Genomic DNA, 13,257 nt, shown 5'->3' on the forward strand with positions numbered 1-13,257 from the left:
GGCAGAAGAGTTTATTGAGCTTATCCTGCTGTGCTAGAAATGGAATGCCTATGTTTTTAATATGTTTTAGATATGGAAAAAGTTGGACAATGAAAATATATTAGTTTTAAAAACAACTGTATTTGTGACTGTATCCTAAGTTATTTAAGGAATTATTTATAGTAATAAAATCATTCAAAGATTAACTCTTTAGAATATTGGATTTTTTTCACAGGGCTAAAGAATGCTTAGATTCTCACATCTCTCCATTTCAGTCTTATTCTTGATTCTCTCTCTTTAGATTTGTGTGTCTACTATTTTTATTAAGTATAAAGATAATTATTTTCATTGTATCTATATCATTAGTTGGAAGAAGGAAATTAATTCAATTTTTTGATTTCCTATAGAGGCTTGTTTTTAAACTTTGAGTAAGTTGAGAGTGAAATGTGAAACTATAAGTAATCACATTTTAAATCTAAAACATGCTATCCCATTTAAATGTAAATAGGGGGAAGTTGATTTGAATTATTTGCAAAACTGATTAAGAAGAGTCAAATAGTTTGGGGCTCAGAAATTTTATTATGTATTTAACATGTTTTGAGATGAAAAGCAGGCATCAGAAATTTTATCTACTTCATGAGAATAGGAAATCAGTTGGCTTTATAAAAGATTTACTTCTCAAGGATAATATAAATTATACACTTTATAAAGCCATAGTTTACTCATCTCTTGAAAAGTGTCAGAAATTCTTCATTGTTTTATTATTCCATGATGTCAAACAAAATATTCCATGAGTTCGTGTGAGTGGGTTTTTCTGAGCAGAAGCAGAAAATAGATTCATTGCTACTTTGTAAATGCTAATATGTTTTAATAAGTATGTTGCCAATGCTTTTGATGTTTTGTTGTTATTTTGGTAGATTGCATGGTTTTTATAAATTATTTGCCACACTAGTCAGCTGTGCTTAAATTCAGTGATTAAAGTTTTTGTGATTGAAGGAGTTCTTATTTGTAATTAATTCATATTTCACAGTGTTAGTGATATACAAGCTTTAGAAGTTTTAGCTCAGAGTGTTTTTTTCCCCCTAGCAACATGATGCAGAAGTTGAACACTTAACTGAAGTTCTTAAGGAAAAGAATAGAGAAACCAAGAGACTGAGGTCCTCTTTTGATGCGTTGAAAGAATTGAATGATACCTTAAAAAAACAGGTAAGACCTGTTTTAATATGTACTGGATATAAAACATTCTAAGAATTGTTATATATTAAAAAAAATTTATATATTTGTTACATTAAAATATATACATATATATGTTTATAACATACATTATATTCATATAATGTTATATTTATAACATGTTTATATATGTTGCATATATAGCACATTTACATTTATATAAAATATATATAACAAAATCAAGAATAAGACTAAAATATATATAACAAATTAATTTATATATAACAAATTAAAGTCAGCCTTAGAACATATTTAACTACAGAAAATTTAGATTACATTTGTTACCTTTATTTTAAAATACTTCCAAATATAAATAAAATATTCTTAAGCTCTTTGGTTTCTTATCTTTATTTGTTCTGGCAACCAGCTGACAAGCAAAGGGAAAAAAGACAAGCAAAAGAAAAAACCTTATAACCTGAGAACTAATTACATTTTTAGGTACTGATCTCTGGCTTTTATACTTATTATTTTAACTACTGTTACATATCATAGCTTATTTAACATTCATTTATTTTCGAGTATCTACTGTATCCTAGGCACTGTGCTAGACTCAGTCCTTCACATTGCTTGTGTTCTTGTGGTTATAAACTGGTATCACATTGCAGTATAATTGTTTATATAAGTATTGTAATTTAGGTTAATACATAATACCAAAGTTGCATAACATAAATATTTTTGTGAGTTATGTCTATTTTTGTTTTTTCCTCTGCCAGTTTTTGGCTGAAAAATGTGAAAGGAGTATAGTAAAGAGAGACAGGAGAATTATTATGTGTGTATTAGATTGTGTAGATGTTGGAGCAGAAATTGGAGTAAACTCAGTTACTTTGAAAATGAAAGCATTGGACTGGGAATCTTTATGAATTCTAAAATGTAACTTGAGCCTAGACTCTCCTAGAGTTCCTTTGCCAGCTGTCTGTCCTTTTCTGTTTCTGCCTTTATTTCCCTTTAATCTCTACTTGTTGTGACCCTCCTCTTTGGCAGTGATACATAGGTACCCTGTTTCTCACTTGATCTAATACTTTGGCTTTCCTCAATTCATTTATGGCCTTTTACTATTGGTCTATGAATTTGACGGTCTGTTGTCTGTTGGAATCCTGCCTTATTCAGGGAGAGATTACTTTTTCTCATTACAGTATCATTCAACCACTCTCATGTGATAGAATTTTAAAAATTCCTTGCATAGGTACACTGTGGCCCTAGATGCTTATCTCTTAGGTTTCTGTTACCTTTAATAATTTTTGTAAATGGTTGCATGAGTATGTTGTAATTGGGGTGGATATGTGGATTACCAAATATTTGGGCCTATTTATAATTGGATTTATGAACTAATGTGTACAAACTGAAAATATTTGGCAGAATGCTTTTTTTTTGTTGTTAGATGGAGTTTCACTCTTGTTGCCCAGGCTGGAGTGCAATGGTGTGATCTCAGCTCATGACAACCTCCACCTCCTAGGTTCAAGCGATTCTCCTGCCTTAGCCTCCCAAGTAGCTGGGATGGCAAAATGCTTTTTTTATGATTTCTTTGTTAAGAATAGATCAGAGGTCAGCACACTTTTTCCATCAAGGATTAGGTAGTAAATATTTTGGGCTTTGTAGGCCATATGGCCTGTCTTTCACTGACCCAGCTCTGCCATCGTAGCGCAAAAACAGCCATAGGCAATAAGTGAATGAGCATGTCTGTGTTCCAAAATGACTGTATTTATAAAACAAGAAATAGGCAGATTTAGCCAACTTCTGGCTAGATGAAGACATATACTTTGAAACTGCTGAAGAAAAAGGTATGTTATTTCTGTGACTGACTTACACAGTAATTTATGCTAACACTGGATATACGTTTTTCTAGTAACTTAAAAGCATTTCTCATTAAGTCTTGCCAAGCTGAGGAGGCAAGGATTAATGTTCAAGACTCATCATGGGAAGAGAGTCCCAGTGTACACCTCAGGATCTCAGTTGAAAGGAGTAGGGTTGTGCCTTGGGAGTGGATGAATTAGAGGGAGACAGAACTTTCCCAGACTGAAACCTGGCCTTGATTAAGCTCAGTCCTGATCATATTAAGGTGCTTACTCCTCGGTTTAAATGCCTAGCAGAGGAAAATATGTCTTTCATTCTTTACAAAATTAATAATCATATCGAAAGACAGAATTGCATAATTAAAAATGGAAAAAAAAAAAAACCCAGAGAATATAAGCATACTTGGGAGTGATCCAGATATTGGAATTTAACAGGTCTAGCTCATGGCTTATTGGTTTATTTTTTCAAAAAGCCACTTTTCATTCTTTAGGAAAATTATTTTAGATTCAGAGGGTACATGTGCAGCTTTGTTACATGGATATATTGTGTGACAGTGAGATCTGGGCTTCTAAAGTGTACTCTTCACTGATATAGTGAACATTGTACCCAGTAGGTTAATTTTCAACCCCTCTCCGTTCTCCCCTTCCCTTTTGGAGTCCCCAGTATCTGTTATTTCCATCTTTATGTCCATGTGTATTGTTTATCTTTGACTTATAAGTGACAACATGGAATATTTGATTTTCTAAGTTATTTCTCTTAGGATTAATGACCTCCAGCTCCGTCCATGTTGCTGCAAAAGACATGATTTCATTCTTTTTTATGGCCACATACTATTCTATTCATGGTGTATATAGATCACAAATTTGATTGTAAGGTACCATAAGTAATTTCATTAAAAAATCATTGGATACCCAGGAATAAATCTAAAGAGAGATGTGCAAGACATCTCTACTGAACACTACAAAACATTATTAAAAGAAAATAAGACCTAAATAAATTGAAGATATGTTCATGGAAGGGAAGACTCAATATTGTAAAGATGTCAGTTCTTCCATGTATGTACATATAAGTATATACACAGACATGAATACACACATAATCCCAGTAATACGATTCCAGTTATAGCTCATTCTATTGCATACTTAGGATTTTACACTTTTCTTTATATATGTTATAGTTCAAATAGCAATTTTACTTAATAAAAACATTTTATTTTTATAAAATATATGTATATGTTTTTAAGACATGTGGAGTCTTGCACATTTTTCATAAAATGAAGTAAATTATCTTAGAAACCATTAATATTTTAGGGAAAAATGGTGACTTCAGTTGTGATCTAATTTAATCATGAATACTATCTGTATTTGTTACATTGGTTGGCAGTATCGACCAGATTAGATAGTAGATTGAGAAACCCTTAGTATGAAACCAGTTGAAGATTTGTATTGAAATATTTAACGTTTTCTATCCTTTAGTTAAATGAAGCAAGTGAAGAAAACAGGAAGATGGAGATTCAGGCTAAAAGAGTTCAAGCTCGTTTAGATAATTTACAGGTAAGTTGCCTGTTCTTCTCTAGAGACACAAGTATATTTTTAAATGATTGCCTTTGAGTTTACTTGTTTTGACACAATTGTTCTTTAATTCATACATATGTGCTATTGCAGAGGAAGTATGAATTTATGACAATACAGAGATTAAAAGGAAGTTCCCATGCTGTTCATGAAATGAAAAGTTTAAAACAAGAAAAAGCACCAGTTTCAAAAACTTACAAGGTATGATGTGATTTAAAATTTCTCCAGTGGGAAGCCAGGAAGATTTATCTGATGCTTTAATCTTTTCTCTTTGACTTTTTTCTTTTTGGAATGTTTGCTCTGGAAAGGATTCACCATAATAATTTTTTAACCGGGAAATACCTCAAGAATATACTTTCATTTGCAAAAACAAATTCTATTACAGCAGTGTTTCAGGTACAATCATTGACACACCATTAGTGGCTTTATTGCTTAATATGTTTTGACACTCCACAGCATTTGCTATTATATTTCAGTCAAGATTGCAATCCATCCCTGAATGGATTTCTGTGTATCTTTGTTTTACTAAGAATTTTTAAAATTTGAGGTATAAATTACATATGGTAACATAATGCACAAATCCTTCAGTGTAAAGTTTGATTAATTCTGATAAATATTTCATGTTGCCTACAACCAAATATAGAATATTTCCACTATCCTAGAAAGTTCTGTAGTGCCGTTTTCTAGTCATGCTTTTCTGCCAGAAGCCGTTGATCTGATTTACATTACCATAAGTTAGTTTTGCCTATTTGAGACATTTTGTCAGTGGCATTGTTTTGTGTGTACTTGTTTATGTAAGACTTTTTCTCAGCATAATTTTGAGTGTATCAATAGTTGGTTCCTTACTATTGCTCAATAGCATGACTGTATCAGAGTTTGTTTATTCTTCTGTTGATAGACATCTCGGCTTTTTTCTAATTTTGTCTGCAGTAATTAAAGCTGCTATGAATATTGATGTATAGGGTTTTTATGGAATATGTTTTCATTTCTTTTGGGTATACCAGGACTATAATTTCTGGGTCATAGGGTAGATAAAGGTAGATGTATGTTTTTAAGAAACTGACAGTTTTCCAAATTGGTTGTACTGTTTTATATTCCTATTAATAGTATATCAAACTTTTGGTTCCTCCACAGCCTTGTCAACATTTCGTGTTTTCAATTTTGTCCATTTTGACCCTTCCAGTGGATGTGTGGTAGTATCTTATGGGCTTTGATCATTTTGATATTTTGACAAATTTTCTAGTTCTTTATAAATTGAGAAAATTGGAGTAAATTGAAAAGGTTAAGATTTTATATTCAGGAACTTAAGATAATTTTTCATCTAAAGGGAGGTAGTTTCTATTTGAAAAAATTAAAGTGAAAAATTGCTCTTCAGAATAATGTGGTAATGCTACTATTTATCATTTTGTCTTTAGTCATCTCATTCTGATTTTGTAGATTGCCATCTGCTTAACGTTGCCTTTTTATTGGTTTGCTTTTATATTTCTCTGTCTTTGAAGTCTTTTAAATTTTTTATTTTTTAAATTATTATTTTTAATTTTTTTTTTTTGAGATGGAGTCTTGCTCTGTCACCCAGGCTGGAGTGCCATGGCACCATCTTGGCTCACGGCAACCTCTGCCTCCTGGGTTCAAGCCTCCTGAAGATATGGGATTACAGGCACCCACCACCACACCTGGCTAAGTTTTGTATTTTTAGTAGAGATGGAGTTTCACCATGTTGGCCAGGCTGATCTCAAACTCCTCACCTCAGGTGATCTACCTGCCTCCGCCTCCCAAAGAGCTGGGATTACAGACATGAGCCACCAAGCCCTGCCTGTTTTGTTTTTTAGATACAGGGTCTGCCTCTGCCACCCAGGCTGGAAGGCAGTGGCTTGATCACTGCAGCCTTGAATTCCTGAGTTCACGTGATCCTCCCACCCCCGCCTCCGAAGTAGCTAAGACTGTAGGCATACACCATTACACTGAGCTAACTTTTGTATTTTTTGTAGAGACACGGTCTTGCTGTGTCGCCCAGGCTGATATTAAATGTCTGGCAGTCCTCCTGCCTCAGCCTCTCAGAGGGCTAGGATTATAGGCTCGAGCTACCACACCTAGTCTGTCTTTGCAGATTTCTTTTTTTTTTTTTTTTTTTTGAGATGGAGTCTTGCTCTTGTTGCCCAGGCTGGAGTGCAGTGGCACAATCTTGGCTCAGTGCAACCTGCCTCCTGGGTTCAAGCAATTCTTCTGCCTCAGCTACCCGAGTAGCTGGGATTACAGGTGCCCACTGCCACACCTGGCTAATTTTTGTATTTTTAGTAGAGATGTGGTTTCACCATGTTGCCCAGGCTGGTCACAAACTCCTGACCGCAGGCGATCCACCCACCTTGGCCTCCCAGAATGCTGGGATTATAGGCATGAGCCACTGTGCCGGCCTGAAGATTTTTAAAAAACTAAATTTAACATAGTTCCCTGCTTAAGGTGGCTATGTATACTGATATCTTACTAAGAAAAATACTGAATTAAATTAGAAATGTGTTTTGTAATAATACTTTAATCTAATTAAATTTATTTATTTTATTTATTTATTTTTTTTCCCATTTATTTATTTTATTGCACTTTAGGTTTTGGGGTACATGTGAAGAACATGCAAAATTGTTGCATGGGAACACACGTGGCAGTGTGATTTGCTGCCTTCCTCCCCATCACCTACATCTGGCATTTCTCCCCTTGCTATCTCTCCCCAGCTTCCCACCCCGCACCGTCCCTCCTCTATTTCCCCCCAACTGACCCCAGTGTGTAGTGCTCCCCTCCCTGTGTCCATGTGTTCTTATTGTTCAACACCCACCTATGAGTGAGAACATGCGGTGTTTGATCTTCTGCTCTTCTGTCAGTTTGCTGAGAATGATGGTTTCCAGGTTCATCCATGTCCCTACAAAGGACCCAAACTCATCGTTTTTGATGGCTGCATAATATTCCATGGTGTATATGTGCCACATTTTCCCTATCCAGTCTATCGTCGATGGGCATTTGGGTTGGTTCCAGGTCTTTGCTATTGTAAACAGTGCTGCAATGAACATTCGTGTGCACGTGTCCTTATAGTAGAACGATTTGTAATCCTTTGGATATATACCCAGTAATGGGATTGCTGGGTCAAATGGAATTTCTATTTCTGTGTCCTTGAGGAATCGCCACACTGTCTTCCACAATGGTTGAACTAATTTACACTCCCACCAACAATGTAAAAGTGTTCCTATTTCTCCACATCCTCTCCAGCATCTGTTGTCTCCAGATTTTTTAATGATCGCCATTCTAACTGGCGTGAGATGGTATCTCAATGTAGTTTTGATTTGCATTTCTCTGATGACCAGTGATGATGAGCATTTTTTCATATGTTTGTTGGCCTCACGTATGTCTTCTTTTGTAAAGTGTCTGTTCATATCCTTTGCCCACTTTTGAATGGGCTTGTTAGTTTTTTTCTTGTAAATCTGTTTTAGTTCTTTGTAAATTTTGGATATCAGCCCTTTGTCAGATGGGTAAACTGCAAAAATTTTTTCCCAACCTGTTGCTTGCCGATTCACTCTAATGATTGTTTCTTTTGCTGTGCAGAAGCTGTGGAGTTTGATTAGGTCCCATTTGTCTATTTTGGCTTTTGTTGTCAATGCTTTTGGTGTTTTGGTCATGAAGTCCTTGCCTACACCTATGTCCTGAATGGTTTTGCCTAGATTTTCTTCTAGGGTTTTTATGGTGTTAGGTCTTATGTTTAAGTCTTTAATCCATCTGGAGTTAATTTTAGTGTAAGGTGTCAGGAAGGGGTCCAGTTTCTGCTTTCTGCACATGGCTAGCCAGCTTTCCCAACACCATTTATTGAACAGGGAATCCTTTCCGCATTGCTTGTTTTTGACTGGTTTGTCAAAGATCAGATGGTTGTAGATATGTTGTGTTGCCTCCGAGACCTCTGTTCTGTTCCATTGGTCTATGTCTCTGTTTTGGTACCAGTACCATGCTGTTTTGATTACTGTAGCCTTGTAGTATAGTTTGAAGTCTGGTAGTGTGATGCCCCCCGCTTTGTTCTTTTTGCTCAGAATTGACTTGGCTATGCGGGCTCTCTTTTGGTTCCATATGAAGTTTAAGGTGGTTTTTTCCAGTTCTGCAAAGAAGGTCATTGGTAGCTTGATGGGGATAGCATTGAATCTGTAAATTACTTTGGGCAGTATGGCCATTTTCATGATATTGATTCTTCCTCACCATGAACATGGAATGTTTCTCCATCTGTTTGTGTCCTCTCTTATTTCATTGAGCAGTGGCTTGTAGTTCTCCTTGAAGAGGTCCTTTACATTCCTTGTTAGTTGTATTCCTAGGTATTTTATTCTCTTTGTGGCAATTGTGAATGGAAGTTTGTTCTTGATTTGGCTCTCTTTAAGTCTGTTATTGGTGTATAGGAATGCATGTGATTTTTGCACATTGATTTTGTATCCTGAGACTTGGCTGAACTTGCTTATCAGTTTCAGGAGGTTTGGGGCTGAGACGATGGGGTCTTCTAGATATACAATCATGTCATCTGCAAATAGAGACAATTTGACTTCCTCCTTTCCTATTTGAATGCCCTTTATTTCTTTTTCTTGCCTGATTGCTCTGGCTAGAACTTCTAATACTATATTGAATAGCAGTGGTGAGAGCGGGCATCCTTGCCTGGTGCCACATTTCAAGGGGATTGCTTCCAGTTTTTGCCCATTTAGTATGATATTGGCTGTTGGTTTGTCATAAATAGCTTTTATTATTTTGAGATACGTTCCATTGATACCTAGCTTATTGAGTGTTTTTAGCATAAAGGGCTGTTGAATTTTGTCAAAGGCCTTCTCTGCATCAATTGAGATAATCATGTGGTTTTTGTCTTTGGTTCTGTTTATGTGGTGAATTACGTTTATAGACTTGCGTATGTTGAAGCAGCCTTACATCCCTGGGATGAAGCCTATGTGATCATGGTGGATAAGCTTTTTGATGTGCTGTTGCAATCAGCTTGTCAGTGTTTTATTGAAGATTTTTTCATCTATGTTCATCATGGATATTGGCCTGAAGTTTTCTTTTCTTGTTGAGTCTCTGCCGGGTTTTGGAATCAGGATGATGTTAGTGTCATAAAATGATTTGGGAAGAATTCCCTCTTTTTGTATTGTTTGGAATAGTTTCAGAAGAAATGGTACCAGCTCCTCTTTGTATGTCTGGTAGAATTCAGCTGTGAACCCATCTGGACCTGGGCTTTTTTTGGGTGGTAAGCTCTTAATTGCTGCCTCAACTTCACACCTTGTTATGGGTCTGTTCAGGCTTTCAGCTTCTTCCTGGGTTAGGCTTGGCAGGAGGCAAGTGTCTAGGAATTTATCCATTTCTTCCAGGTTTATTAGTTTGTGTGCATAGAGTTGTTTGTAATAATCTCTGATGATGGTTTGAATTTCTGTGGAATCTGTGGTGATATCCCCTTTATCGTTTTTTATTGCATCAATTTGGTTATTCTCTCTTTTCTTTTTTTATTAATCTGGCTAGTGGTCTGTCTGTTTTGTTGATCTTTTCAAAAAACCAGCTCCTGGATTTATTGATTTTTTGAAGGGTTTTTTGTGTCTCTATCGCCTTCAGTTCTGCTCTGATCTTAGCTATTTCTTGTCTTCTGCTAGACTTTGAGTTTTTTTGATCTTGCTCCTCTAGCTCTTTCAGTTTTGACGATAGGGTGTCAATTTTTGATCTCTCCTTGCTTCTCATGTGGGCACTTATTGCTATGTATTTTCCTGTAGAGACTGCTTTAAATGTGTCCCAGAGATTCTGGTATGTTGTGTCTTCATTCTCGTTGGTTTCGAAGAACATCTTTATTTCTGCCTTCATTTCATTGTTTATCCAGTCAACATTCAAGAGCCAGTTGTTCAGTTTCCATGAAGCTGTGCGGTTCTGAGTTAGTTTTTGAATTCTGAGTTCTAACTTGATTGCACTGTGGTCTGAGAGACTGTTTGTTATGATTTCCGTTCTTTTGCATTTGCTGAGGAGTGATTTACTCCCAATTATGTGGTCAATTTTAGAGTAGGTGTGACGTGGTGCTGAGAAGAATGTATATTCTGTGGATTTGGGGTGGAGAGTTCTGTAAATGTCTATTAGGTTTGCTTGGTCCAGGTCTGAGTTCAAGTCCTGGATATCCTTGTTAATTTTCTGTCTAGTTGATTTGTCTAATGTTGACAATGGGGTGTTAAAGTCTCCCACTATTATTGTGTGGGAGTCTAAGTCTCTTTGTAAGTCATTAAGAACTTGCCTTATGTATCTGGGTGCTCCTGTATTGGGTGCGTATATATTTAGGATTGTTAGCTCTTCTTGTTGCATTGGTCCTTTTACCATTATGTAATGTCCCTCTTTGTCTCTTATGATCTTTGTTGCTTTAAAGTCTAATTTATCAGAGATGAGAATTGCAACTCCTGCTTTTTTTGCTCTCCATTTGCTTGGTAAATCTTCCTCCATCCCTTTATTTTGAGCCTTTGTGTATCCTTGCATGTGAGATGGGTTTCCTGGATACAGCACACCGATGGGTTTTGGCTTTTTATCCAATTTGCCAGTCTGTGTCTTTTGATTGGGGCATTTAGTCCATTTACATTTAAGGTTAATATTGTTATGTGTGAATTTGATACTGCCATTTTGGTGCTAGCTGGGTGTTTTGCCCTTTAGTTGAGCTGGTACTTGTTGTTCCTTTATATGTGTAGAGCCTCTTTCAGGAGTTCTTGTAGAGCTGGCCTGGTGGTGACGAAATCTCTGAGTACTTGCATGTTCCCAAAGGATTTTATTTTTCCTTCACTTATGAAGCTTAGTTTGGCTGGATAGGAGATTCTGGCTTGAAAGTTCTTTTCTTTAAGGATGTTGAATATTGGCCCCCATTCTCTTCTGGCTTGTAGGGTTTCTGCTGAGAGATCTGCTGTGAGTCTGATGGGCTTCCCTTTGTGGGTAACCCGACCTTTCTCTCTGGCTGCCCTTAGTATTTTCTCCTTCATTTCGACCCTGGTGAATCTGACGATTATGTGCCTTGGGGTTGCTCTTCTTGACGAATATCTTTGTGGTGTTCTCTGTATTTCCTGGACTTGAATGTTTGCCTGCCTTGCTAGGTTGGGGAAGTTTTCCTGGATAATATCCTGAAGAGTATTTTCCAGCTTGGATTCATTCTCTTCATCGCATTCGGGTATGCCTATCAAACGTAGATTAGGTCTTTTCACATAGTCCCACTTTTCTTGGAGACTTTGTTCATTCCTTTTTACCCTTTTTTCTCCAGTCTTGCCTTCCCGTTTTATTTCATTGAGTTGATCTTCGACCTCTGATATCCTTTCTTCTGCTTGGTCTATTCGGCTGTTGATACTTGTGCATGCTTCACGAAGTTCTCGTGTTGCGTTTTTCAGCTCCATCAATTCACTTATATTCCCTTCTATTTTGTCCATTCTTGTTAGCATTTCGTCAAATCTTTTTTCAAGGTTCTTAGTTTCTTGGCATTTGGTTAGAACATGTTCTTTAAGTTCACAGAAGTTTCTTACTACCCACCTTCTGAAGTCTGATTCTGTCATTTCATCACACCCGTTCTCCCTCCAACCTTGTTCCCTTGCTGGTGAGGAGTTGTGATCCCTTTTAGGAGGAGAGGTGTTCTGGTTTCGGGTGTTTTCATCCTTTTTTCGCTGGTTTCTTCCCATCATTAAGGATTTATCTACCTGTCGACTTTGTGGTTGTTGGCTTTCAGATTGGGTCTCAAATCTTTCAGATTGACAGTCTGTTTGTTGATGATAAGGTTATTTCTGTTTCTTGGTTTTCCTTCTGACAGCCTGGCCCCTCTGCTGTAGGTCTGCTGAGGTTCACTCCAGGCCCTGCTTGCCTGGGGTTCACCTGCAGCAGCTGCTGAACAGCAAGGGTTGTTACCAGTTTTCTTCTTCTGCTATCTTTGTCCCGGAAGGATACACGCCTAGTGTCAATCTGAACTCTCTTTTATGAGGTGTCTTTTTGGATATATAGGGGTCAGAGAGCTGCTTGAGGATACGATCTCTTCTTTATAGGAGCTCAAATGGTGAGCTGCGAGCTCTGTTGTTGTTCATTCAGAGCTGCGGGGCAGGTACTTTTAGGTCTGCTGCAGCAGAACTCATAAACTGCTTTTTGTTCCCAGGTGCTCTGTCCCAGGGATTTAGGGCTTTATTTATGGGTTTCCGTTATGCTGCCGCCTTCTTTTTTTTTTTTTTTTCCTTCAGACCTGTGCAGTCCAGCAAAGAGGCAGCCTAGTCACTGTTGGCCTATAGCAGCTTTGCTGAGCTGCTGTGGGCTCCGCCCAGCTGCCGAGTGAACTTCCCTGTAGTCCTGTTTATATGGGTGTAGTTAGAACTGCTTTGGCGATGGTGGCCCGCCTCTGTTGGGGCGGAGTCTCTGCTGTGGCGGGTTGCCTTGGCAACAGCGGGCTGCCTCAGCAATGGCGGGTTGCCTTGGCAACGGCGGGCTGCCTCAGCAATGGCGGGTTGCCTTGGCAACGGCGGGCTGCCTGGGTAATGGCGGACGCCCCTCCCCCACAGAGCTGGACCGTCCCGGGTTCAGCTACACTTGCTGTGAAACTCTCAATCCAGAGTTTCTGGTTGCTGTTCTTTTGTGGGGGTGGGGCCAGCCGAGCCTGATCGCCTGGCTCCCTGCCTCAGAGCCTTTTTTAAGTTGGTGTTCCAGT

The 13,257-nt window shown here is 37.6% G+C and overlaps 1 protein-coding gene across 4 annotated transcripts in view; it reads left to right on the forward strand.

Moving 5' to 3' along the window:
• CCDC138 (coiled-coil domain containing 138) overlaps positions 1-13,257 on the forward strand; it is an 83,388-nt gene that overhangs the window by 18,921 nt on the left and 51,210 nt on the right. For all 4 annotated transcript variants that reach the window (XM_032263027.1, XM_032263028.1, XM_032263029.1 and 1 more), the window contains 3 exons: positions 1,066-1,185; positions 4,479-4,556; positions 4,668-4,775. In XM_032263027.1, the coding sequence (XP_032118918.1) occupies positions 1,066-1,185; positions 4,479-4,556; positions 4,668-4,775 (306 nt within the window). The remainder of the gene's footprint in view (positions 1-1,065; positions 1,186-4,478; positions 4,557-4,667; positions 4,776-13,257) is intronic.

Source organism: Sapajus apella, unplaced genomic scaffold, assembly GCF_009761245.1.
Source record: "Sapajus apella isolate SASKATOON/1434 unplaced genomic scaffold, GSC_monkey_1.0 scaffold134, whole genome shotgun sequence".
Lineage (NCBI taxonomy): Eukaryota > Metazoa > Chordata > Mammalia > Primates > Cebidae > Sapajus > Sapajus apella.